This window comes from Ricinus communis, chromosome 5, assembly GCF_019578655.1.
Source record: "Ricinus communis isolate WT05 ecotype wild-type chromosome 5, ASM1957865v1, whole genome shotgun sequence".
NCBI lineage: Eukaryota > Viridiplantae > Streptophyta > Magnoliopsida > Malpighiales > Euphorbiaceae > Ricinus > Ricinus communis.
This window is the reverse complement of record NC_063260.1, coordinates 28,266,058-28,292,881: the sequence shown is the minus strand read 5'-3', so window position 1 is coordinate 28,292,881 and position 26,824 is coordinate 28,266,058. Positions and strand designations below refer to the sequence as shown.

Here is a 26,824-nt window from a genome sequence, read left to right as displayed (position 1 = left end):
CAAGGGAGGTTTTTGCGATATTCATTGTAACCCAGATCTTGTTTCACTCTCTGATAGCTCCAAAATTATTCAATTAGTGAGTCTCTTTTTCTTTTTTCTTTTTCTATTTGTTGCCTTGACATCAAATTTCTTGTTTCCTGACCTTAAAATTTGAACTGAAACTATAGCAAAAACGTGTAATTTAGAAAGAAAATAAGTTTAACAAACTATGTAAAGTTATAGATACAAAGGAAGAAATGCTGTCACCCTGACATTAATATAAAAATCCAAGTAATATTGATACAAGATTCTTTTAATTAAATGTAGAATCTATTAAGAGTTGAATTTCAATTTAAACTTTCGTAATGAAATATATTTGCATATTTAGGGATTTTGCAGCCTATTATTTTATTAAGGATAATTATGTCGTTTACATTCTCAAAAACAACAACAAAAAGTATGGAATGTAATTATAAACAGGCAGTGCGTAAAATTTTTTATCCTATTTTTAACTGAGATAATAGGCTACACATTTCTATTAAAAGATCAACAACTCAAAATATATCAGTCACCATAATCATGTAATGCTATATCAAGCCAACTCTTACATCACAATTAGCATCTGCTATTGAAAAACAAAAAGCTAGTTTTCAGCATTAAAATTTAGAAGTTCCATCCAGCAATTGTTTTCTTGCAAAAAGTTCATACTTAAATGTACCTAATGAAAAGAACTAGAATCGGCGAAAACACAATTCACATAACACAACTTCTGAAAATAGTACAGACACTAAAGTGAAATTATTAATCGCTGATATTATCCAGCGGTCCTTGCATCTCTAGTAGGTAGTACGTATGTGGTTATAACATGTATTGCTCATATAAGATCTTTCTTCAGATTGACAGATGCCATTTAGTAAGGAACGATTATGGAATCGATGAGCTCCTGGAGAGGTGCAAGCTCCTTCTTGTCTATTAATCCAAACTCCTGCAAAGCCATTGATGAGCATTTGACAAATAAACTATATACTGAATATACCCAAGAATTGCAGAGTAATAAAGCCTTGCATCAAATAAAACTTTCATATCCACATATTTCAAAGGACAGCATTTGTGGATATAATAATTCTTTAACAATTTTTTTTTTCTAATTATCAAGCAGCCCTAGATTAATTGCATTATTCATCTAACCAACATGGCGTTGGTCAAACTTGATATGCACGGAAGGACCCAAGATCTGCAGAGGGGCATGTAGAAAAAATCAGGGTTCATTCCCCAATTGTGACATTAGTTCGGAAGCAAGCCTATTGGCTGAGTTGCCTACAAAATTGAGGTAGAATCTACATTGCCATTAAGTCACTAAAATCCTATAGTAGGGATGAGGATGACCCAGGCCAAGGATCTTCAAAGAGGGGCCAATCGGAATTCGTATGTTGTAGGACTAAGATGTAGACACCTTTTCAAATCACATAAAACACCATTCTAATTAGCCCTCTATACAATAATTCCTGGTCAAGGGGAGGAAACTACTTGATGAGTTTAGTTTGGTACAAGTGGAAGTATTGTAATAGTTCACAGGGCATATCAAAGCCTTGCAGGAACTTGAACCTAATGGCATCTTCAAATTCGGACGGAGTTGCTTGAAGACCTCTTTATGGACCTCAGTTACTAGATTATGCCACCATGCATGCAAATACAATTTCCTTCATTGATTCTCTAGTGCTCTTTCCTTTTATTAACTATAAATTTTGCTTAATTAGCTTGGTTACTTGAGCAATATTGCGAAACTAACTAGCAATATTGGAGAATGCTAACTAGCAACAATGTGGACTATAGGGGATGAAAAAGTAATGCTACACAAGGAATGTATTTGAATGCTCAAGAATGATATTAAAGATCTTGTTTATCATATTTCAACTAACCTGAAATTGGCCTTGAGCAGTATCTATTTTCTTTGATCAGAATGAATTTACAAAAAACATGCAAGAGGATATCCTTTGTTGCATACTTTTACATGGTTTTAGTATACCAAAGTTGTCTTGGAGCTTGCAAGAAGTTACAAAGTCTACCCTCTAATTTCCAAGGATTTTAAGTTGAGTAGAATTAGAATGTTGTATATGCATTAGAGATATTACATTTTGTTTTCTTCAAACTTCTGCAATGATACTAGACATGAGGACAGACTTGTAAGTTACTTTGATTATGGTGGTGATGGAGGCTGGTGGCACAGATGAAAGATGAGTGATTACCAAGAGACGACAGAGAACAATATATTGATTCAAATATCTAAAAGTCATATATGTGAGGGTTTTGTTTTTCCAAATTTAATAAGCAGTTATTTTAGTGGTTTCCAGAAATAAACTCTTACTGAAATATTATGTCAAGGGCCATTTAATTTGATTTTGATAAAGAAACGGCCATTTAAAGCAACAGTTAGCTTAGTGCATATGCAGACACATGCTTGTGTGTGTAAACTCATGAAATACAAAAGTTGATTCTAATCATTGATCAAAACATGAGATAAAGAACTCACATAGGTGAATAGTATGAAATGCTTGAAGCATGTGTTCAGATGGGCTTCCTCCTTAAGGCTCACAATTTTCTGAAAGTGAGAGTAGTAAATATGAGCATATACACGGAATAGCCGTTTGAATATTGTCTTAACAACCTCTTTGAAGTTGGGTGGAAATGGTGCACCTGAATCAAAAATAGAGAATTTAGTATAACTTCGAGAATTTAGTATAGCCCCTGATACCAGATAAGAGATTGACTAGCAGTTCAATTTTGCAGCTTAACTAAAACCATATTGCCAGACAAGCCACCCTTTTCATTATATGGCAACACTGCTTTGACCATGTGGAAAGATAAGTCTTACCTAAACCAAGGTGCAATAACCCAAGACAATTATAAGGAGCCACATCATGGCAGCAAATCTTCACCAATAATTTTAATTCAAAACACAAGATTACCACTTTATTGTGTTTCTTTATAATTGGCTTAGTGTATTGTAAGTTGGTGTCAGATAACTCTTAACTCATTAAGAGGAAAAAGAAAAGGAACAAGTATCTATACATGTATATGCATGCGTAAAAGGAGAAAAGCACAGATGGGATGATTTTACCTAGCTTTTGAGGAAATATGGATTCATCATCAAGCTGAGCTTCAATCCAGTCCATTAAATATTCAACATATTTTGGAGCAGAAACTTCAATAGGTTTCTTTATCTGAACCCCATCTGCCCACCTATATTCATACCTGTAGAATTTCATCCTCAACTCATAAACTGTAAAAAGAAACATAGGCAATAACATTTCTAAATATACTGATGATGAGCAAAAGGTGGGTGGATCAATAATCATCAAGTAGTCAATTGACCTGTTTAGACAGAATTCTCACTTTTCTTTCCCTTCTAGGGAAAAATAATTTCCGAAGTAATAAGTTCTTGGCCAGATTAATAAAAGAATTTTAGCATGCACCTCATGTCAAAACTTTGCAAGTTGCACGGAAGACTGGGGACAAACAATTATGAGTAGTATGAATAAAAACTTAACACAGATTTTTGTGTAGATTAAGGACACTAGATTTTGTCTCTGAAGACAGTAGCGGAGTATACTGAATTTAGTCTAGTATATGGTAGGTGAAGTGTTGCTTTGGATCCTAAATGATAAATGGAATAACTTAAACACCATAACTCTGCATATATTGGGAAGCATGTAGTCAAATGCAGGGAAACAAATGAAGGATAAGCAGTCATTAACCAATGTACAGCATGTGGGAAAGAAGTGCGAAATGTGAATAGCATCTTCTTTTGGAAATGTTGAAACATTAAAGAAAGATATAGTCAAAAACATAAAATCTCCACGTATTTACTCTGAATGGCATTCTACTAAATAATATCATGATTTTAGTATGAGTGGTCAAGTTCCAATTCATAAGAATGATAAAAACTGCTTCGTTTGACAGTTTTACTAGGTCTAATATGAATGTATTATTTTTCTCTTTTTAATATCTTAATACTCTTTGGTTCAGTGCTGTTTCAAGGATCCTTCAAAGGAAGGTCAATGCTTAAACCATGGAATAGGGAAAGAAAGAAATATGAAATTAAAAATCCAATTTTATGTTTGAAATTGAAAACATTCCATGTTTTATGGGTTATAGAAGGAAAAAGAACAAAAAAAAAAACACTTATTTACCATTATGCCTTGTTGAAAAGATATCTATAAAATTTCTTATCAAAGATACTAGACTTGATATCAAACGAATCCATTTCCATATTAATCATAACTATTACTTTAAGTTTTAAATTGACTATCACAATAACAAGTGCAAGAAGTCGATATAGAGACACATTCTCTATCTTTTCACCACTCCACCTATATAATGCAGTATTAATATAGCATAAACAAAAGAAAGAAAAAAGTATCAAAAAGAAGTAATGTTATGCTCCACCCAGAAGTGATAATTTCTGACCCAACAAGAAAACATGCTGCAAACTTGAAAAATTGGAAAGATGTTCCACTACACTTAAAATGACCCAAAATTTTGAGGTTAGATCTGATGTTCCACTACACTTAAAATTTATTTCTAAACTTGATCAATGCACATTTTTGGGAAGAAAAAAACAAAAATTGGAAAATAGAAAATACTTACAAAATGTATTAAAAATCCATACTAGTTGCAAAACTGACCCAAATAACCTGAAATGATTTCTGAAAAGTCAGCCAGTCCATTGAACTATTGAACTAAACCGACATCCACAACATTCCCATGGTTGATGTCACTAAGTTAGAAAAGCGGCAAACAATTATATACCATGCCACTCATGCTATGTCCTTGGCATAGCAGAGGTGCTGAAACAATTTGCAAGACTTTAGATCAAAACAAGTACAGGAGACAGTAGAATTTTTCTTTTTTAGTTTCCTTTTAAGGTAATTAAAAGGCATTTTGAAGGATATACCAATTCATTAAAATTTCACAGATCATATTAAAAATTTAATAAGAATAATCCCTCTTTATCCTTTCTTCCCCATTTTCGCTAAACATCTGAACAAAGTATAATCTTTAACCGAACCTTTTCGTTTCCTGTATACACTCAATTAACCCCATCCACATGGAAGGTTTGAGGAAGATGCTTCTTTGTACTATCGTAAATTGATCTCTCACTTTTCCTCTCTAAATGATTCTTATTTAACAAAAATAAAAAGTTGATAATTTTCTAATCACATCCAAAATTGATTTTTTAAAACCTAGTTGTGCTAACACATTAGGACCGAACCAAGAAGCTCTTAATTATCTCAAAAACATAGAGGAGTAAACAGTAAAAGAGGAAAAGGAGGTTACAAACAGATGATGAAACACTTTTAGCAGATAATAGTCATACAAGCTAATTATAAAGCAGTATAAAAGACTGTAAGAAAAACAACAAAAAGACTATTTAACTTTCATGCCATACTTGGGGCCTGCAGACATTGTAGAACAGTTCTCAGGAGTACAGAACTCTGTGAGGGTACCATAGAGAAGATTCACTTGGTTGAAGAAATCTACAGCTGAAATAGAACAGTGCATAAACTTCATATAAGATTATCATTTTTCAAAGTTGCTTATAATTAAGTCTTGTGAAAAAAGAAGGATGATATTAAAACAAAGAGAAAACTTTATGAACAGAAACACACAACCGGTGAGAGAGATAGAAGAAAAGAAATTACTATTCACGGCGAGCCACTCATTCAAATCCTCCCCAGGAGGAAGTCTTACAGCTTCCCTCAGGTTTCCGCTACCTAGGGTAGCATCAATGTGCTTTCTAAGTTGCGCACCCTGCATCATGGCAAATTAAAAGTTCAAAGAGAAAACACCACAGGGGTTGCGGTAATCTAGTACTCTATATAATATATAGAACCTAGACGCCTCGGGCCAGTTACTCCAGCACTGGCCTGTGTTGTCTCTTTTTGTCAATTTAAAGCTTAAAACACAAGCATGTAGCTAGTCTACGAAAGCAGTAGATGTTCTCTGCAAATCAGCCTTTGATTACAAGTTTAGCATAGCTCATAAACCCCTCTAAATCATTTAACCACTTGATCTAACCAATTATTCAAGTAGCGGATGCTAACACTATCAAAAGAATGTTTACGTGTCCGGGGCCCTCGCTAGCACTAAGTTCTATTTTTGTTCAAAAAAATCAATAATTTCCAGAACAAAGCTTGCTCTCCATTATCATATATAGAAACATACATCTCTCTTTCTTAACATGCCTTCCAATGACAACTGAGGAGCTTTCTCTTTGTATTAACGATATCGTTGTCTTGCAATATATGCATAAAGTAGCTTCCTTATAAGAAAATTCATTAATCTCTCCATGCTTTACCTTCCTTTTCAAGTCTCCATTCCAGCCGACTTCTTCAAATCACTAAATTCATCAATTTCTGATGTATTTTAAATTACATTTTTGTAACAAGTACACATCACGCTGAAGTTATTAAACTTCTTAATTTACCTATGATAGTCAGTAGGAATGAAAAAGAGCCCAAAATGACATGAACATGTCATTGTTTAGGCTTGGTTCGGTGAAATTATATTAGTGATTGAGATCGGCTCAAATTCGAGATACTTTGAACGAGCTCAAACGAGTTAAAAAGCAAACTAAATCAGAATCAAGCTTGAACTGTTCGGCACATCAATTTTTTTTTTCTTTTCACTTGTTTTTATCATATAAATCAGAATAAATAAAAATAAAATAAATTTTATTACTATTGAAACTAATTAAGAAAAAACATAAAAATTAATAAAGTTCAAAGTGATAAAAAAATCTAAAGTACTAGATAAACATATCTTACTCCAATGAAAATAAAATAACAAAAACCTTAAGAACTATTATTGTATATTTAAACATAAAAGATAAAAAAGAATTGTTTAATTTTATCTTTATTTCATAATTAAGATTTCCTTAGAAACACATATCTTATTTTATAATTGTAGATATAAAGCCCAAAAGCTTATGAACATAACAAGCCGAGCATTTGTATTTTCAAGCTCGATTTGAATTTTTAACGAGGTTAAGAATAGATCAAGCTCGGATCGAGTTGAAAAACAAGGCGAATCCGAGTCAAATCTGAATTGTTCAGATCATTTTACACCTCTAATAGTCATAGTAAAATGCAATTGAGATTATCTTGATATTCTGTATTTAACTCAAATCTTATATTTTATTTCCTAGGTTATATGCCTCCATATCTCAAATCCTTGTGAACCGGTAATTCTTTGAGCACTCTAGAATACTTAATGTTTGACGGCATGGAAAGATATAATAATCTCTCTTCAAAGATGCATCTAATGTTCATATAAACTGCATCTCCTTTACTCAAAGCAGGGATTCTCCTTTTATTCCAGCTCACAATGTACTCTCAAATTGGTTGCAAATTCAACCAGTATAGAGGAAGTTGCCTCTTCATTCTCTCCTATGTTTTTCTCTTTCTTTTATCTCTTTGTGACTTTTCTTCTTTCTAATGAATATACATGCATTAGTTCACCGTGGGGCCAATAACCTGTTGTTCACATGTCTACTTTTTGATTTAGAATATCAAGGGTTCAATGCCAGTATCACCCGTGAATTAAAAGTAAAAGAAAAAGAAAAAGAATTTATTTAAATTTCTTTGTTGCGCATAATATCAGTTACATGGATATTTAGTTATTTGCAAATTCTTCTTAATCCATTATCTACCCTATTCAGTTCATGTTTTGTGGAACTACCTCCGAACTTCTAAATCTCAGATTTATAGACTTCGGACCTCAAAAGTTAAGGAATTTCAACCATTTGCATTACAACTATACCATCATATCTATCATATTCCAGTGTGAATTTCTGCATGTTTTGACAATGGTTGCCGGAGTAATTTGGGCTTTTGTTAGTAATCTAAAGCATTGAATCAACGAACAGAGTGCCAAGTGAGTGAAAGAGTCTTAGGATCTAAGACTAGCAACGGGAGTGAAGTTGTAACAAGGTAGTTGCACCTGAAAAGGTGGCCCGATCACCTCCTTTCTAAGGAGAGGTATTATTCGGCTAGTTATATCCCACTAAAGAACAACCAAAACAAGTGATAGATGGTGAAAACAACTCTCCTGCACATATATGATTTCACGTGCACAATTCATTGACGCACAGGTTAAATGAATAAGCTACCTATTTGTAACCGCCCTGGCCATAAATAATCCATATGTCCTTCAAATAATTGCGTGATGAAAAATTTCCCATTAGTAGTCTTTCAAAGTCCTCCCTGAGGAAATGGTTGTCCAATAAAATATAATGGTGTCTAGAATATTCTAGATGCACATCCTTCTCTATATCTGCAATTTGCATGAGTTTTTCAGTACTTACACTTAAAACCCTAAAAAGTGATAGCCTCATATGTTTAACTTGCTTTGGTTGAATATCAGCATAAATATGTACAGTATATAAAGCTCTTTTAACATGCCTATCCCAACCATTCTTCAGTCAAAAAGACGGCAAGGTGGTTCCTGTTGCATGCACTAATGAATAAATCACATGCATTGAGTAATAACCTAATATTTTCCAAAAGAAAAGAAATACGAAAACTTAAATGCCACGTTAAGGCCCAATTGTCATAAAATTACATATCATTATTACATCTTAACATCAAGAAAGATACTTCCAGGATAATTAATTAACAAGGAAAACCAACCTTACTTCCTGATGGTGCACTCTTTTTGGGGCGAAATGTCCTTTGGTTCCTGATTTACCAAAACTTACAATGAATAATCACTAGAAAAGAACAATAGTAGTTAAAATATGAAAACTGAAGTACCAACTTTGGACAATGTAAAGCTATACATGAGCAGTATAAATATGAAAAACTTGCATAATCATTACATAACAACAAGGTACCTGTTACTCCACCAAAAACTCTGCAGCATATTAATGTCATCCAATCTCAACTTTAGCCTTTTCTTATTCACAAAATATCTCATAATAAACGTGTGATGAGAAAAAGGAGATGCCAATAATCTATCCTGATATTGGTAAATCTAGTAGGCATTAGCTTTCCTAGGCTAACATTTTAATCTTTCAATCTACTAAGTTCATATCAAGTGACAAGCTATTAATGCGGCCTTGCACTACCTACAACATAAATACCAAATTAGCTACTATTGCGCATGTATCAGCTGGTAAGTTAGAGATAGCTCATTCCCTAAGAACAACCTTAACCACAATTTAGTCCTTCAGTTGATATATAATCCTAATTACAAGAAAAAGTTTCTAATTATGGCAATCAACAGAGATAGATGATCCAACAATGCAAAGTTGCACATCTCCAATACATTTTCAGTTAGGAACTGGTTTCTTCAGAAAAAGAAAAAAGAAAGAGAGAAAAGACAAATAGTTATAGTAGCAATGATCAGTTGATACGTTTGAGAGAAAATTATGAAAAATTTGAACCAATTAATATTGAGAAATAGAAAGATCCAATCGACTACTTGATCTCAGGCAGCGTTAAGTCCCATTTATTTTCAGGGAAGTGAATTGTCCACAAAACACGGTACAGCTGAATTAGAAATCAGATATATCTCAAATTAGACGAACAAAAAACAGTTGCATGGATGATGAGTAGTGTTATATGTGAATCTCTAAGGATATAAGAGATCTGATAATAATTAAATCATTTTAAAATTTTTTTAAAAAAGTCCGAACTCACCTTCCCAGACCAAAAAGGCTCATGGCTATAGAGAGAGAGTGAGAGAAAGAGAGAAAGAGAGAGAGAGAGAGAGATTGCGTATTGTTTGGTAAGCTGTGATGTGTGCTTCAAAGTCAAATAGAAATTAAAGGAGAAATAATAAGAGAAGATGCTCTGTTTCCTCTTTCTTTTGTTACTGTTATATTATTCCCTTTCCTTTCTTCGGCTTAAGGTCAATTTGGCCCCTCAACTATTTTTCAAGGTCCAATTTGCCCAAAGCAGCTTCTCAGCCTTGTACACTCTTTTTCGACATGGCTGATAGCGCATAATTTCTGCAAAAGAGGGGTACCATAACGCATGACAATAAGTAAAATTAATGCTGTAAAACCATGAACATCAGCCAAACTTGCTACAAAAGCATCACTTATAGCAGCAGGGTCTTCCATTAAAGTAACTCATTGGTGTCCCGCACAAGCACAACCCGAGTTCGCCAAGAAATCTAGCTATTCTATTGCCTTAGCGTCTCTTATCTGGAAATTCTAACATCCCACTCAGTGGCATGAGTTTAAAGTTGGTTGTGTGAGACGACCCTTCTTCATTGCACTGTATCATATCTTTTTAACAGACTGTGAAGCCACTTCTACCATTACCTGCTTGTACCCTTCGTCCCAAGCCAATCTAAGTCCCTGCATATTGATATACTACTGCCCATTGCTTAACAATCTGAAGAACAGAATCCCATTGTCAATCTTCATTATGATCTCCAATTACAACACCAACTCCAACAATACCAGAATTGCCAGCATCTGGCAGTGTTCAATTTTACACTGTTCAGAGGACAGCGTTCCAATCCAATAAGCTGAGTCCAAAGAACCATTCAAAGCAGCTTTGAAAAGCTTTTACTTCTTAGGCTTCTTCCTCAATCTAGGACAATTTGCTTTGACGTGGCTCAATTTCCTTATTGCTTAACTCATTCTTGTTGTTTTTCTTGAGAACTCAAGAAATCGTCTTCTTATTCTTCGCGATGCTATGCATGAATGGAAGGTAATCAAAGGAGAATGGGAGTGAATAGATGAATAATTAATTCCAATCGTGTATTTGGTAACTAATTTTTTCCGAAGAAAAAAAGAATGGACGGAGAATAGCTTTTTTTTCTTTCATTCTCTCTACAAGTTGAAGCTAATTACATTTCTAGAATTTTAATTTATAATAATTAACTATGTTTTTATTTTATAATTATTAATAAAAAATTTAAGATTAATTATTTTTTACTATTATAAATATAATAGAATAAATATTTTTTCTTTTATTTCTCTAATTCCTTTTCTTTTCTTTTTAAAAATTCCTTTTTCATTGATATGCATGTTTCCACTACTTATGTTAATACGGTAATAAAATCCTTATTCTTTAAGGCTTCTTTAATTTGGTTTGTCTTTGAGGATCATTTCACAATCAAAATAGAATGTTTATATTTCTTGTTAAAAGAAAAAGAAAAAAGAAAAGAATGTCTATATCTTTACAAAAATTATAGATCACACGACAATCGTTGAAATATTTGTTTGATTATGATTAAAAAGCTATTATTCATATATTATTCATAAAATACATTACTTCGCTCGAATCCAATATGCTTTGAAAATGAAGATATGAAGATATTTTTAATTCAATTTCTAAATTTGAAAGAAATTAGAAACTGAATTAAATAATTAATAAATTTAGAAATCTTTAATCTTTGCAGAACATCGTGTCATTAATTTTGCATCTTGATTTTTAAATTGTTTTTATTCTTTCTATTATATAAATAAATATATTTCACTTTCTTCATGGATATGCTTATGCAGAAAATATATTAAAATTTTTTTATCTATATTTAATATATATTATCGTAATAAATAAATAAATAATATGTATTATAATTGCTTTAAAGCAAAATTCATCTTTAGGTCTTTATATTTTTTATTTTATTTTATTTAGTTTTTGATGATTATATATTTAATAAATTTTTTATTTTTAATCTTTTCGTCAATAGCATGCTTACAAACGATGTTAAACATGCCAGTGAAATACTTATGGTTTATTAGGTTTCTAAATATTTATTTTATTTTGAACTTTTAATTTTTTTTAGTTTTTACATAAACGTTTGTTATCTTAATTCTAGGTGTTATGCCGGTGGAAATTTGTTTTGATGCCTAAGGAATTTCAGGTGTGAAGCTCAACCTTTTACTTAACTGTTCATGGGTACCATTGCTGGATTTGTGTAGAAAAGTAGGATTGGGATTAGCTAGATTTTGGAAACTAGAAGTAGAGGAGTAGTGATGCAGGATCACCAGGTAGACATTCTAGGATAACATATATACTTTGTGAATGGACTTTGAAGAACAAGTACTCAACAGTTTCTTTTGGTTGTTATGGTTTTGACAATAGTCTCAATTCTTTCTCTAATGTTTTATTTCTATTTAAAATCTGGAATGTTTACATCGAGGGGTTAAATGAGAAGTCGCATAATTTTCTTACAACTAGAGGATTAATACTTGTCATTGGCACTTTTCCTGCTATCCAGTGGCGGCATGGGTACTTGCAACTTTCAAGTTGATACAATCTCTCATTGGCTAATTGAAGGCTATTTGGGTCCCATTAATCATGTGGAAGAGGCTTATGGGGAAGGACACCAAATTCTGATGGAGCTTATAAATCGTGGCGTGCTAAAAATTCAAGAGGATAATATCATTGTCATGGAAGGATCAATGCTGAATTTGGTCGATCATCGTCTTCGCGGATATTTTGCAACTGCTAAAGTGGGGCTGGCAAATGTGCTCAAGGTTGATAAATGGAAAGGTCTTGGGAGAATCACACTGGTTGATGGTATGATCAAAATGCTACATACTGGCATAAAAGGGGAAAAGATTTCCACAGTACTGATTGATGGAAGTCATCTCTCACGAGAAGTACCGCAAACGTTCTTTCAGCACATGTGTGAACTAGAAGTTCTTGCTCTTTTTTATCCCAGACTCAAGTTCCTCCCCTCATCTTTGTCTAATATGGAGAATTTACTTGTGCTTGTGCTAAGGCCTGTGATTTATTGGAGGACATAAGCTGCATCAAAGAACTCAGGAGTTTGACTGTTCTCGAGATATCCAATGCTAGCGCCTGGAAAAACATCCCAGACAATCTATTTGAAAAACTATCTCGCCTTCAAAGCCTTAACCTATCTGCACTTGGCATTAAATCGTTACACTCTTTCCAACTTGAGGGAGCTTCGCTGGCTCTTTCTTAGACAGTGTTCTTGCTTGGAAGAATTGCCCAAACTACAAGCATTTACAAACATTGAAGTGCTTGATCTCTGTGGCGCTGCCTCTTTGAGAAGGTTCCAGGACAAGAACTCTGCCCCTCTGCAGAAACTTCAGATCCTTGACCTTTCAAACACTAGAATTGAACGCCTACCCATATTTCATGATCCTAAAAGGTATCCATTTCTTAAAGACCTCAGGCGGCTACTGCTCAGTGTTTGTAATCACTTAGCTAGACTTCCCAGTCTAAAACCATTATCTGGTCTTCAAATTGTTGACCTTTCTGGTGCTAATATGTTGAAGGAATTTAGTGATGAATCCTTTGAAAAAAATGATGTGCTTAAAATTCTTGATCTTTCTGGTACTTCTATAAGTCAATTGTCTTTTGACGATCTCAAATTGAGAGGATATTCCAGGCTGGAAGAACTGCCTTGCACAACAACTCTCACAGACATCGAGTTACTTGATCTTTCTAATGCCTCTAGCTTGGAAAGATTTAGAGACAAATCCTTTGAGCATCTGAAACTTCTTCGTTATCTCAACCTTTCAAATACCAAGGTTACACATCTGCCTTCACTTTCCAGACTTCATAACCTTCGTGAGCTTTTGCTAAGGAATTGTGTTTGTGTAAAGAAACTGCAAAATGTTAACCAGCTTAAAAGGCTCGAATTCCTTGATCTTTCAGGTTGTCGATCTCTGACAGAAATACAAGAAGGATCCTTTGAGCAGATGCCTAGGCTTCAGACCCTCAACCTCTCTGAAACTAAAGTTAAATTCCTGCCATCTCTTTGCGGTCCAGGTAACCTCTGTCATCTTCAATTGAGAAACTGCACCAGCCTAGAAAAACTTTTTCCGCTGGAATCTTTATCGAAACTTGAAGTACTTGATCTATCTGGTTCAAGGTCTTTATCTGAAATCAAAGCTGAAAGCTTTGAAGGTTAACAAGCCTTGAAACTCTTGACCTATCAGAAATCACGCTTGTAGGGCACTTATCCATGTCTCACCTTTCCAAGTTAAGCAATCTCACTCAGCTTTCACTGAAAGGTTGTTTGGCCTTGGAAGAAGAGCCATGCCTGGAAGTTCTTACAAAACTTAAGGTTCTGGATTTCTCTGGGACAGCTGTTAATTCTCTCCCATCTGTGGACAAGCTTATCCACTTTAGAAAATTTTTGCTTAGAGGTTGTTCCAGGTTAGGAAAGTTGCCGTCCCTGAAATCACTCTCTCGTATGCAGGTTCTTGATCTATCAGGTACAGGAATCAAGGAACTTCCTGATGGGATTTTGGATTTGACTTATTTAAATCACCTTGATCTACCTGACTTGAAAGTTCTTCAGGAAGTTGGCTGGGACAAAGTAAAGCACATACCTGAGGAGCTAAACTGGGATCAATGCAGTATTACAGAGCCAGTACAAATTCTTTTAGATGGTGAGGAGAAACCTTGCATACTAGTAAATGGTACCAAATTTTTTCAAGCATTGAGAGAAAATCCCGAGTTAAGAGAGATGTGTTTGAAACAGATGTCTCTCTCAGTTTGTCCTATGAATCAAGACAACTATAGTAATAACTATCCCCTCAGAGATGAACTGATGAACAATATCTACTTCCAGCTTAGGCATTTTTCTGATTGTAAGGAGCAGAGGCAGACCATGGAAATTCGTGGATTTGATGAATTTCCCACTGGTCTTGACAATGTCCTCAAGGATGTTGAATATCTCTCCTTGGTTGAAAATCCATTCATGAGTCGTTTGTCTGATTTAGGCATTGTCAACTTGAGGAAGATCAAGGGTTTTTGGCTGGAGAAATGTTCTAAATTGAAGAGCATTCTTTGCGATGAAACAGATGTGAAACTGGGGGAAGATCTGGAGATTTTATGGATCTCAATTGCAAAGTCTATGCAGTGAGAAGGTGAAATCTGAATAATCTTCAACATTTGCACATAGATTGTTGTCCAATGCTCGAGTATGTTTTCCCTATCCCACCTGTGCTGGAGAACCTCAAGACCCTTCAGATTAAATTCTGTGATAAAGCGAAGAGAGTATTTAAAAGGGTAACGAGTCAAGCAAGTATTCTTTGCAGAACTTGCACACATTGTGTCTGGTAGAACTGCCTGAGCTGACAAGTGTTGGGGCTAAATTACCTGCTCTAGATGTATTTTATCATAATGAATGCCCCAAGCTGAAGGATACAAAAGAAAGTCTAATGTCGAGGATGCATGCATCTGAGTGAATTGCTCGAGCTTTAGTGGAGTTGCCATGTCTGCTACCTTCTCAAGTTATGGACTGAAGCAAGAAGCTGTCCAGTGTGATCAGAGAGTTAGCAGCAGAAAGTTGAATGGCCGTGGCATACATAACTTGAGCTTGGTGGTTGGTATTTTCAGGTTTAAGTTTGGATTCTCCTATTGTAACTCAAGAAAACTTGAACTTGGTATTCTAGTTTGCATTTTCTTATACTACTCTCACCCTACTTCTTGATGATGATGATAATGGAGAGAGAGTATTTCGTTATTCCCATGATTCAACAGAAGTTAATCCTAAGTTCTATTTGTTCTATATGAAAAGTAATGAAATAGCTACGAAAATCTTCAAACGAATACTCGTTAAACATTTTCTATTTGGCTATTATATTAAATTAGTGAGAAATATTTTTCAAAATTTGTTGTACATTAATATTAATTTGACCTTAAATTAAAACGTTAATATTTATTTACGAATCGGTATTATTACAATTTGTAATTTGTTATTTACCTAGAAAGAGGAAATAACAATGACATTAAACTCAAACCCACGAGAGTAAATTTATGGGATAATCAACATATTTCTCTTATCTAATAGATTGATCATGAAAAGGTAAAAGATATTTGTATTTAACGCAATAGTGAAAAAGAAGAGATAACTAAGTTGAAGAATTCATTTAAAACAGGAGAAATTACAATGGTAATTAAAGGTCAATAATAATTTCACCATCTAGCAAAATTGGTGAACCATGCACTCCGAATAGTGTCCAATAATAGGCAGTAACACTCTAACCGAATGTTACCTGTTTTGCACATACTGACAAAAGGGTTTATGGCTTCCAAATTTCGGACATGGACATTTGAAAACTATTCCTGATCAATACAACTTGCGCTTAGTAAGAGGACCAACGATAGGAATATTTAGGAGAGCAAACAAGACCACCCCAGGTTCTTAACCAAATAACAGATTGCAGACGTGCAAAGTTTGCCCACAGTGAGCCACTCTCTCCTTAGGATTAATTAGAGTAAGGGTAAAGTTCTGCAAGCATCGATTAAATTTTCACTTATTCGTCATCACTGCTCTCTATAAGAACAAGATCCTTTTTGGTCTTCAGTCTCTTGCTAGGTCTTCTCTTGCTGCCTTCGTCATTCAATATGCCATTATCAGACTCATTGGAGCCTGCGAACTTCTTGATTTCTTCAAGAATTCTATTTCCATACCTTTCTGTCTTCAGTTTCCCAATTATCTTCTCCAACTACAAATAAGAAAAGATACAGTAAAATTAGGATCTGGTTGATGAGGATGCTATTTGAGTTGCTTAATTCATGAAAAGCAAAGGCATGCATGGTATCTGTTTTGAAAAGCTTCTTCAGCTTTTCTTGAATGGGAACACAATACACGGCTTCAAGAAGACAGCTAGAACTGAAGTGCTATGACCAAAATAACAACACAGAAAATTACTCAAGCCCGCTTGTGGCTAGGGCAAGTGCTCAAATCAGCATATTAGGAACTTGCCTCTTCTGTTGAATTTGGTTTCTGCGCACTGATCATGCTCATCTGTTGACTAGATAAGACAGAATGAGGAAGTATTCCCTCATGTTCTGCCGAGAGTTCTTTCCGCAACTTGTCAAGCTTAAACTCTAGCCCCGACAACATGAGGCTTCGTTTTGCTTTGTTCATTTTACCATCCTTGTTCTGTTTATTAGAAATCTCAAGCTTAACAATCTTCCTCCCTGTGCAAAAAGCAAATCAACAATATATTGTGAGTTACAGCATTGTCGGTAATCATAACTACAGCAGTTGAAAGGGTCAACAAAATGTATGTCCAGAATGCACAGTCACATTGTTAAAATGCATCAGCCACTAGTAAACTTACATGACTCGAGCAAAATTACAAGGGGCTGGTCATTTCAGAATTCGCTATTTAGTAGTATCTCTCTCTTATTAAGCTCCCACAACAGAGCAATACATATGATCTCATTCTGCTCATGGCAACCAAGAATTTCACCATTTGAATCCAGGGGAGGAGATTAAGGAAAAGACAATGAACTCTATATAATGTGATGCATTATCTGGTAATATGTGGGAAAAAAATATGTTGGCTCATGGATTACATTACCCCAGTTTTCCATCTTCTTACCACAAATTGCTCATTGAACAATGGAGAATTACTCAGGCAGGGAATTTAAATAACTACCATTTGCAAACAAAAATCAAATAAAATAAAGTAAAGTGAAATATATCATAGCGTCAAAAATTCTGTGTTCCCCAACATTAGAGTAACTCTTGTAATATAAGAAGTACTGTTTGAACTTTAACCTGCCTTCTGCAGCTAATGAGGGCATTGACTCAAGCCACAAGGTGGAAATGATGATATCAAAACTAATTTAAAATTTGTGGGATAGAAAGATGGCATCCCTACCTTGCAGGACCTGCTTTGCCAAAGGTCCTGTTTTCACGTAAGCATTCGTAGCATAAGCTGTATGCTGAAACTCTTCTTTCTGCATAACAATAAATAAAAAAACTAGACCAGAAAAATAAAAAACACAAACATACACACTCACTCATCAGGATCTTAGCAAAGACGTTTCCTGTAGATATACATTTTCCAAAGAGGAGAATGAGTCCATCCTCAGTTCCATTAAAAAAAATATTTAGTATAGTAGGTTAATAGAAGCTAACCATAAATGTACTATGGGGTACACAGGATAAATAGATTATGTAATTTTCATCTTGTTCCAGTATCAAAGAAAAGTGGAAATGGATTTTGTCATGGTCACAACCTCAAGTGTGTATATGTTTTATTGTATGTACACATAATCAGTTTGGCATTTACTTTTACTAATTTGTTCCGAGAGTAATAAGAAAACTTGTGGTGTGTATGGCATTATCACAGGAAATTTAGTAACATTCAATTGGATGTGCACAGTGATTCAACAGTTTCACATAATAAAAGCTGAAATAGTTGCAGAGTCAAGGATGTTAGAAAAAAGGATATATAATCAACATAAATAAGGCTGAGATCCAGTTGCATGAAATCTGAAACCTTTCAAGTTTTAAAATATCAAAAGTTCATATACCAATTTGGATACCTAAAATCTTTATATTCAAAAAAGTAATGCAACAAGTTAGACAAATTGAAAAAGAAAGAAAATAGAAGTAAAATAATCTTAATTTAACATGCTCATTGGTCACCTGAATCTTTGGCCCATTCATTTTCTTTCATTAATTAATTAGAAGTCCGCATATTCGTCTTATTGTCAATCAACTCAATTCAAAATTTTAAGGACAAGCAGGTTTGCACTTGTGGATTATGGACTACAATGTCAGGGTTCTTACAAAAACATTATCTAGAATAAGCTGTATCACAAGCTGCTCTATCTCCTCTCTTTTAAGGTCAGCGCCTGCAGTTTCAATAGAATTTTTTTAGTACATACATCTGTACTAAGAACGACATAACCTCAAGGAGATGTGATTTTGAGCAGCATAAAACGAAAATATAAGGATGAAGATTAATAGATGAAAATAATATGAAAATTATCAAAAAGAAAATCTAAAAATGTATGCATGGATGTGGATAAGTTTTTGTCCCAACAGAATTAGAGCACAGTCAAATGAGGACCTTTCAATATTTTATGGAACAAAATACTTTTCACGCATATAAGTGCTACTGTTTTTAAGATTTTTATTGCATCTGCATTTTTAATCGACCTAAACACCAACATTATAGAAATTTCCATACTATCAAGCTTCAAAATTGTAATACAATTACATTATTTTACTAAATGTATGTGATTCTATTGTTTATCATGATGATAAGATTCTTAATTCAAAATAATGCTAACTATTAAGTGGGCTCAAATTTTACTTATTCATGTTTTGTACGGGGAACCTCGATGAGGAGAGCACTGAAAATGTCTTTTAAGTTCCATCAGTTGAATATATTCCATGTCTTACAGAGACTGCATTTGATTCTGAAATACATTAAGCGGTCATCATTTCTATTGGGTTTCTGCTGGTAGTTCTTATTGTTTAATAAACCATAAATCCAGAAATCTGGAGTATGTGATCAACACAAATGCCATTAACATATAGGAAATAACTATACTGCTAAAACAAAGATATGCAGTTTATGTTGTGAACATTGTCCAAGCATATTAAACAATACATCAAGCCATACAACGAACCTAATTCCTTGTGCTTATTTTTCACTTTGTCCACCAATTGCAACATTGTCAATCTCTGATCATTGTCATGCATATCTTGCAGCAGCGATACCATAGTTTTTGCATGACCTGCAAAGCAGCAGCATGTCAAGCACACAACCCTTTCATTATTAGCAATACGAGATCTGTGTTTCTGGAAAGTTATTTTTGAAGAGCAAAAAAAAAAAAAGAAATTGCAACAACTGTTAAAAACATGAAATGAAACAAAATGAAGATGAAGCTGATAGTTTGGTAGTAGTGGTTGTGCTGCAAAGCAGAAAAGGATATCTTCAACAGTGACAAGCATATTATATCATTTGAAATAACTATATAAAATGAAACAAAAACATCTTATAATTTAACTTAAATGTTGGACTTAATTTTCTATCTTTTAGATATAAAGTTATTTTAATACTAAACTTTCAATTAACTTTAATACTGTTAGACCTTTTGTATGCACAGAGTGAGATTAGTTAAACAAACTTTTAAATGTGGATCCCCTTTGCTTTTGTGTATATACTCCCACATGTTAGCTTGGAGTTAGAAGCCCAAATAAGATTTCAACAAAAGATAAGATATTGCAATAAAGTTACCTACATGTACTTTATAGGGTCAGGAGCAAAGCACAATTACTACGGGGAAAAAATTAGATTAATTATCAATGAAATATAGACAGAAACAACTACATATTGCGGACTGCAATTTCAGCATTGCGAAAAAAAATAATAACTCCGAATATGAGCAAAAACACATTAGAGAAGGAAAATAAAATCAACTGCATTAAAATTTAATCGAAGAAATTTACTCGTTACGTCAACTTCCATAACCTCATTTGAGAATGCACAGTTATCACACATCCCTGCAAAGCATAGAATTATATTTTAAAGTATGCAAGAATCAATGCCACCAGATAATCATATGCAAAACATACAAGACATCTATAGCAAACATCAAATAGTACCATTGCAGTCTTGTAATGGCTCGGAAAAGTGTCGGAAAAAGGCACTTCGGCGACATGTTCTTTTAGACTGCATGTACAAAGAAACTTGGTGAAAATTTCAATGGAAAACATTTTGCCTCTGCAACTAAACACCTCTTTAATTTATTTGAACATAGCTTTTTCAGTTATCGAGTAAGTTAGATATGTCCAATAATGTTAAGGATTTTCAGAAAAATAGATTTTAGAACTTCTAATAAGATAGAAGCATAACATGGGACTAATTACAAATGCTTAAACATCAAACAACCCAAGTTTGACTTTATGGTTCATAGAAGGGGAAAAGAGTTGTTTTCTACCCTTTTGGTTTCATTAAGAGTTTTACTTCAGTCAATTTAAAATAATCAAGCAATTAAACAAACATCAAATTGCTGGATTTCTTCTTCTCTTTTTTTGGTTCATATGTTTTAGGTACATTGAGGTAGGGTATCTCATTCTCTAAATTGTATTTCTCCTTCTTCTAAGGAAAAAATATTGATCCTTTATCTCCAGACCACTGGTGGGGGAGAAAAGGGAAAGCACTAAAGCAAAGTGTTAGAAGTTGTATTTTTTCCACATTGCTAAGTTACTGGGCTGTTATGGTGTATATATGTGGATTAGGCATCCTCTTTGTTTAACCCAGCTTTTAGGAATGAGTTTTACCTAAGCCATTTTATCATGGTATCAAATCATACTTTTGTCTGCGATAATGGGGACACCCTCTTCATTTAAGTTAGCTTTTGGGAATGAGTTCTATTAAAGCCCATTTATCACAAAGAAATAAAAAGCTGAAAAAATTACTTTCTAATGTTCTTTTCCAAGGGTTTTAATGTGGCATTCAATATACTACTATCTGACTGCAAAAACTACATAACCTACAGTGACAAAGATATTTTTGTAAAATGGATTTTACCTGGCAATATCGTACTATGTCATAGAGATTCTGCAAACCAGAATTCTCATAGAAAACCATCGAACTCTGAGAAAAAGAAAGGTTCCATGTATTCAGATGGCCACATGCAAATCCTAAGAGAGATTGCAATGTCAAAAGACCAGTTAAAAAAAGAAAATACCTGCCTGGGAACATCACCAGGCCTAAAAAAGAGTACACATTCAGAAGGGGCTCCATCTCGTCCAGCACGACCACTTTCCTGCAGTAAGAGAAGCTATGGAAAGATAAGCACCCAAGAATTGACAAATTTACTAGGTAAGAGGATAGGAAAAAGGAAATGGAAAACCTGGTAATATGTTTCCATCGATTTACTCAGGCTGTGATGGATGACAAACCTGACTACAGCAGTTATTTCAAAGTTAAGATCTTGTATATTTGAAAAGATATAGTAACAAATTTAGATAAAAGGACAAAAAATATCATCATTGATTATGTTTAAACAATATGAAGAAATAGTTTTTCTTAAGAAAAATCTAAAACAGATAGCATAAATTATAAAGATGAACAAGTAATTTTGTAAAACGCACCATCTGGTTTGTTAATTCCCATACCAAACGCCACCTGTCACAGAAGCAAGATATTAGAAAGGAACGTAGAGATTAATGCCAAAAAGAACCAACATTTGCAAAGGCATGTACCGTGCCAACAATGACCTGCAACTTGTTTTGGCTCCACCTACATCATCAAACTACATAAGAACTCCAAAATATGCTTAAACATTGTAAAATCTGAATTTCCAGAGTTCACAAAAGGTTTAATACTAGTTACTATAAGTATAGAAAAGAAAGCCAGCATCATGTTTCAGCCTACATGAAGTATGCAATGACTTACCAAGACAATGTTAGATTGACAAATTACAACTCATAATATTAGCACTTATCATTTGTTACTCCCAAAAAGTTATGGAAAGGTTTAAAAGAGCTTATAATTAAACTACGATTAATTTGGAGAAGCAAACTCTTAAATTTCTGTTTTTCCATAAATTAAAGCCTCAATAAGCAATGAGATTATTCTGTGATGACATATCAGCACCTAGTAACTCATTTAACCTGCTCAAATGGGAAGGATATAGGCTATTGCACTGTAGGCTGTTTTCAATTTTTTATAACACGTATTCAATTTCATGGATCATACTTTAGAGCAAGGATTTCAAAATTTTAACCAATTAAAACTAATTTCCTTCTTCCAGATGACCTATGTCCAGTAAAACAAGAGAAATCCAGAAATAGTATATGTAGGGCCAATAGCCTTACCTCATATGAACTTTCTCGCGAGCATTGACATCCATATCTGCATGGTAATAGTCAGCTGAAATTCCCCTCTCACGCAAGTCTGCTGCAACCTGCAACTCGTGACAGCATAAGAAGGATAAATTTTTATTCAAACTGTAGAACAGATGTTCCTGTACCACTTAGACTACAATTTTACCAGTTTTATTATGAATTATATACTACTAATAATCTAATGCACACAGATAGCCTGTACTTGTGTTCTAATAAATCTAGAGCCGTATGATCAAATAAGCAGTGTCAAAGAATATTTGAAGGCCATGAATAAATTTTTTTTCCTAAGAGAAAATTGAATAAATGACATCCTATCACAGCTTATGCCAAAGGGAAATAGCACCTAATTGAATTGATACTCATACCACTCGCCTATTACTATTAGGGAAACAATTTCAGATGCCAAAATCTCCACATCTAACCTTGAGACTTAGGTTTCCCCAGCTAACTAGATGAACCTTTTAGTTTTCACCATGCCTAACCAAAGAAGTTCTCTCATCTCCTTCAAAATGTTATTATCTACTATTGAGATTCTACACAAGCAAATAATACTAAGGAATGCTAGATTTGCCAACTGGAATATAGTCGCAAATCCCTCTAGAAAGACAAAGGCTTCTTGGAAGTTCCCAAACTCTTCGAAATTTATAAGGAACCAATTGCAGTATAAAAGTTCTATTTGTGTATCATTTTCCTCTACAAATAGGAAAAGTAACTCTATTCTACTTCACCGGTCTCCTTTATTGATAGTCTAACATAAAGAAACCTCTTCTGGCTATCTCTAGCCTACTTAACACTAAAAATGTAATAAAATAAATATAAAAATTTGATCAAGAGCATAATATTGACAGATTAGATGCGCAGCAGCTACAAAATTAGCATCATTGATTATAAACTATAGTGACAAAAAGGAATCACTAAATAGGAAACTCGTACCTGTTCACATTCTTTTCTGGAGAAGCAATAGACTATTCCAGATTCATTATTCGGATAAGATTCCCGAATGAATTCAGCAATTTCATCAATAACAACCTTACCAACTGATGACTTTTCTCGTACCTGCAACCCATTCAATTTTTTTTTTAGCTCGAACCTACTAATTAAAGCAGAAACTACTAGAAAGAACAAATTAAATTAAGTATACCATATAAAACAGATTTGGGCGGTTGACTGTGCTAACAAATCTAACGCATTTTGGAATATGCAGCATCTCCATTAGATCATATTGGACTTTCTGAGTGGCAGTCGCCTGCAAAACATGTAATGGAAGTCATCATAATTACCTGAAAATTCCAGAAAATGTGAAAACTACATAATCCAGTCATCTTAGATAGTAGAAGAGAATAAAGAAGACATACAGTCAAAGCCAACACAGGTACATTGGGAAACTGAATCTTGAGAATACCAAGGTTCTTGTAATCTGGACGGAAATCGTGACCCCACTGGCTACAGCAATGAGCCTCCTGCAAACATTCTCAAAAAATCAACATGAAATGCTGCACATTTGTAAAATTAAATGCCAGAAATTCTTGCATTAAGACTTTGATTATCTAAAAGCAATCAAGCATGAATTTCCATGTCCATCAATATAAACATATGCAAAGGCAAGTATAAACATGCATGCGCATCTATATTCATTTAAAAAAAGATGGTTTAAAATGAATGGTTGATGGCCCAAATTATACTAGAGAAAACAAATTATGAAATTGTTTATATGTCAAACATATAATCCAAATACAAACAGAAGTGAGCTGAAAGTGGCAACCCAAATACAACTTTGTATGAAATCCCACTAGGCTCTAGGATTTCAAAAAGAACCAAAGGCCAATTGGAAAATAGACACTAGAATTATAAGGAGAAACAAAAACAGCAAAAAGAACATCGTCATCTAAGTTTCAATTTCGCTTGCTTGTCTCCCTCTTCTGTTTCCCTGCCCAATATAAAGACAAGGCTTGTTTCGCCCATTACATTAATAATTTTGCAGCTCATATGAACCAGTAAGAGTTTGTATAGACAACAGAGGGATGTCTCCAGAATCAGAAAAAGTCTACCAGCACAAATTATGAAATCATTACATTCAGAATTTGTTAAAAATTGGCCCACAAATATATATCTTAAAATAGCTCCTATAGATCCTGACATCAAGAGCAATTGTCCACATATTAATCTCACAAATATGGAGCATTCTTTTAAACTGTGTAGGAGATAAATATGAAATAAATATAAAAAATATCAAATAAAAAAACACCTTCCATATCTCACATTTACAGAAACAATATCCTACGACCACTACCCCAAGTTAAAGGCAATTAAGTTTCCAAATTTCTCTAATTCATCAACAATTCCTTCTAAACTGAGACCAAGTGCCCTTCTCTTTAATGGTCCCCCAACCCCAGCTTTCCCATATTTTGCATCCATATAGACAGATACCATGCTAGTCATTTCCCCACATTTACTTGGCCAAAAGCCTTGTTAGAGACCTATAATTTCCTATAAACACGTCATAATAGACTGCACTATATCTCTTTCTGGTCCAAAACTTTAAAACATTGGAAACATGCCAGAGGAAAGAAAACAAAAACAAGTCCATACCAGCGTATGCGATTTTAGAAGAAAAGTGTGTATCTGATCTTCAAAATATAGTTCAAATGGCTATTGAGTCAATTATAGCTGGAAATAAATGGAAAAGAAAAAAAAAAGATGCTTACGTCAATCGCTATTATAGAGAGATGACCTCGATGGTGGCATTTTTCAAGTTTGGACATAAAACGTTTGCTCTTCGAGACCTTTTCAGGAGTAACATATAATATCTTAAGCATCTCTTCACCCTTTTCAAGAGCCTTGTAAATGAATTTCTCATCTTCTTTGGAAGTGGTTGAAGTAAGCTTGTAAGCTGGAATGCCCAAGGCTTTTAAACCCATAACCTAAAGTCCTTAATTGTTAATGTAAGTTGCATACAATTATAAGCATTGCATAGTTAAAAGCACTTAATTGAAGAAGAGAACCTGATCTTGAATTAAAGAAATCAAAGGACTAATAACAAGAGAAACCCCATCACGAAGAATAGCTGGAAGCTGATAACAAAGACTCTTTCCTCCACCTGCAGCCATTATCACTAGAACATCTCTTCCACTCATCACAGCATTGACGATCTATTCATAATAGTGAAAATAATAAAAATAATAATAACAATACAATAACAATTTCAGCGTCACCTTGAGGTACAAAAAAAAAGAGTGAAATAAACAACTTAGTTTTAAAAAAAAATTAAAAAAGAGAAGTACTCACTTCACGCTGATTTGGACGATATGAGGTGATTCCAAACACGTGAAACTTATCACGATCAGCTTGAGCGTCCCATTCAAATGGACCAGACCAATTAATATCTGATGCAGTAGTGGGAGAAGAAGGAGCTCCTCTTCTAGTACTACTACTACATGTTTCCAGTATAGCTTTCAGTTCGGATTTCCTCTCATTTAACTTCTCTTGACGCTCCAGCAATACTTGTATTTCCTCTGAATACAAATTATTAACACTTTATTCATTTTCTCCAATTTGAAACTGAAAGATTCTAAGTTAGAAAAGGAAAAATTAAAAACCTTGGACGTCTTGAATTTCAGCCTCCACGTTTTCAAGCTCCTGCAGTAGTAATATTTCTTCTTCAGTTTGAGTTTCTTCCATGATTTTTCTCAATTAACAACTGAGTATCAATCAATTGCATTCCAGGAGTGCAAACTGCAATTGCAACTGCAATTTGCAAATCAGCTCAGCCACGGGCTACCTGAACTATCCGTTTGGACTGTCTGATAAATAAGCCAACGCATGATGCAAGCCCACTGGGTATCTCTCGAGTTAACTCACACAGATCAAAGGGTCAAGGACTATACACCAGCCCGGTTTCGCGTTAGTTCAATTTTTAGAAAAATATCCCTAAAAAGAGGGTATTAATGTAATAAAAATATACAATATAAACGTTGTATTATGATTGTTTTTTTTTTCTCTTTTTTCAATTGTAGCTTTGTCATCTTCATGTGGGTGTTTTGAATTATGAGCACCATTGCAATTCGCAAATTGCCATTCAGACATCGCTACTAGCAGCAATGGTGCCTGTCTCATGTGGGTGTTTTGGCATTGAAGTAATTAATCATGAGATGTACAAAAATATGTAATGTAATATATACAGTTATAGTTAAAAATATATATTATGTAATGTGAATATAATATTTATTTT

The 26,824-nt window shown here is 34.0% G+C and overlaps 3 protein-coding genes across 4 annotated transcripts; 1 reads left to right on the top strand and 2 right to left on the bottom strand.

Moving 5' to 3' along the window:
* Positions 1–607: 607 nt before the first annotated feature.
* On the bottom strand, positions 608–10,750 carry LOC8284639 (MOB kinase activator-like 1B). Its single transcript, XM_002519811.4, has 7 exons — positions 9,681–10,750; positions 8,670–8,718; positions 5,682–5,790; positions 5,429–5,522; positions 3,098–3,231; positions 2,510–2,673; positions 608–964 (listed from the first exon to the last, which is right to left on the bottom strand). The coding sequence occupies exons 1-7, from the start codon at positions 9,701–9,703 to the stop codon at positions 890–892; spliced, it is 648 nt and encodes a 215-aa protein (XP_002519857.2). The 5' UTR covers positions 9,704–10,750; the 3' UTR covers positions 608–889.
* A 1,476-nt stretch (positions 10,751–12,226) lies between these two features.
* On the top strand, positions 12,227–15,536 carry LOC8284642 (probable disease resistance protein At5g45510). Its single transcript, XM_025157453.2, is given in 7 exon segments — positions 12,227–12,725; positions 12,728–12,890; positions 12,892–13,880; positions 13,883–14,825; positions 14,827–14,854; positions 14,856–14,987; positions 14,990–15,536. Coding segments are annotated over 7 exon segments (2,937 nt in total). The 3' UTR covers positions 15,173–15,536.
* Positions 15,537–15,835: 299 nt separating this feature from the next.
* LOC8277443 (ATP-dependent DNA helicase Q-like 2) lies at positions 15,836–26,702 on the bottom strand. Of its 2 annotated transcripts, XM_002519817.4 has the most exons (20): positions 26,193–26,680; positions 25,882–26,108; positions 25,599–25,745; positions 25,302–25,517; positions 23,952–24,056; positions 23,738–23,842; positions 23,530–23,652; positions 22,567–22,655; positions 21,952–21,988; positions 21,841–21,874; positions 21,600–21,652; positions 21,435–21,512; positions 21,275–21,340; positions 20,347–20,413; positions 20,191–20,244; positions 19,368–19,475; positions 18,520–18,584; positions 17,603–17,681; positions 16,696–16,913; positions 15,836–16,435 (listed from the first exon to the last, which is right to left on the bottom strand). In XM_002519817.4, the coding sequence occupies exons 1-20, from the start codon at positions 26,272–26,274 to the stop codon at positions 16,244–16,246; spliced, it is 2,145 nt and encodes a 714-aa protein (XP_002519863.1). In that variant the 5' UTR covers positions 26,275–26,680; the 3' UTR covers positions 15,836–16,243. The 2 variants fall into 2 exon arrangements, 1 of the variants encoding a protein (XP_002519863.1); XR_003079158.2 differs by lacking the exon at positions 18,520–18,584 and having other exon boundaries at positions 26,193–26,702.
* Between the last annotated feature and the right edge of the window lie 122 nt (positions 26,703–26,824).

Bases quoted from the DNA above. Each gene is read 5' to 3' on its own strand.
- LOC8277443 (XM_002519817.4), bottom strand. From the start codon at position 26,274: ATGGAAGAAACTCAAACTGAAGAAGAAATATTACTACTGCAGGAGCTT. The intron at 21,341-21,434 runs GTATTTTCTTTT...TCTTTTTCTCAG, and splicing joins CTGGTGATGTTCCCAGGCAG to AGTTCGATGGTTTTCTATGA. The intron at 16,436-16,695 runs GCAAGTTCCTAA...TCTTATTTGTAG, and splicing joins AACCAAATTCAACAGAAGAG to TTGGAGAAGATAATTGGGAA.
- LOC8284639 (XM_002519811.4), bottom strand. From the start codon at position 9,703: ATGAGCCTTTTTGGTCTGGGAAG. The intron at 2,674-3,097 runs GTAAAATCATCC...TTTTTGATTCAG, and splicing joins CATATTTCCTCAAAAGCTAG to GTGCACCATTTCCACCCAAC. The intron at 965-2,509 runs GTGAGTTCTTTA...ATGGCTTTGCAG, and splicing joins ATTTCATACTATTCACCTAT to GAGTTTGGATTAATAGACAA.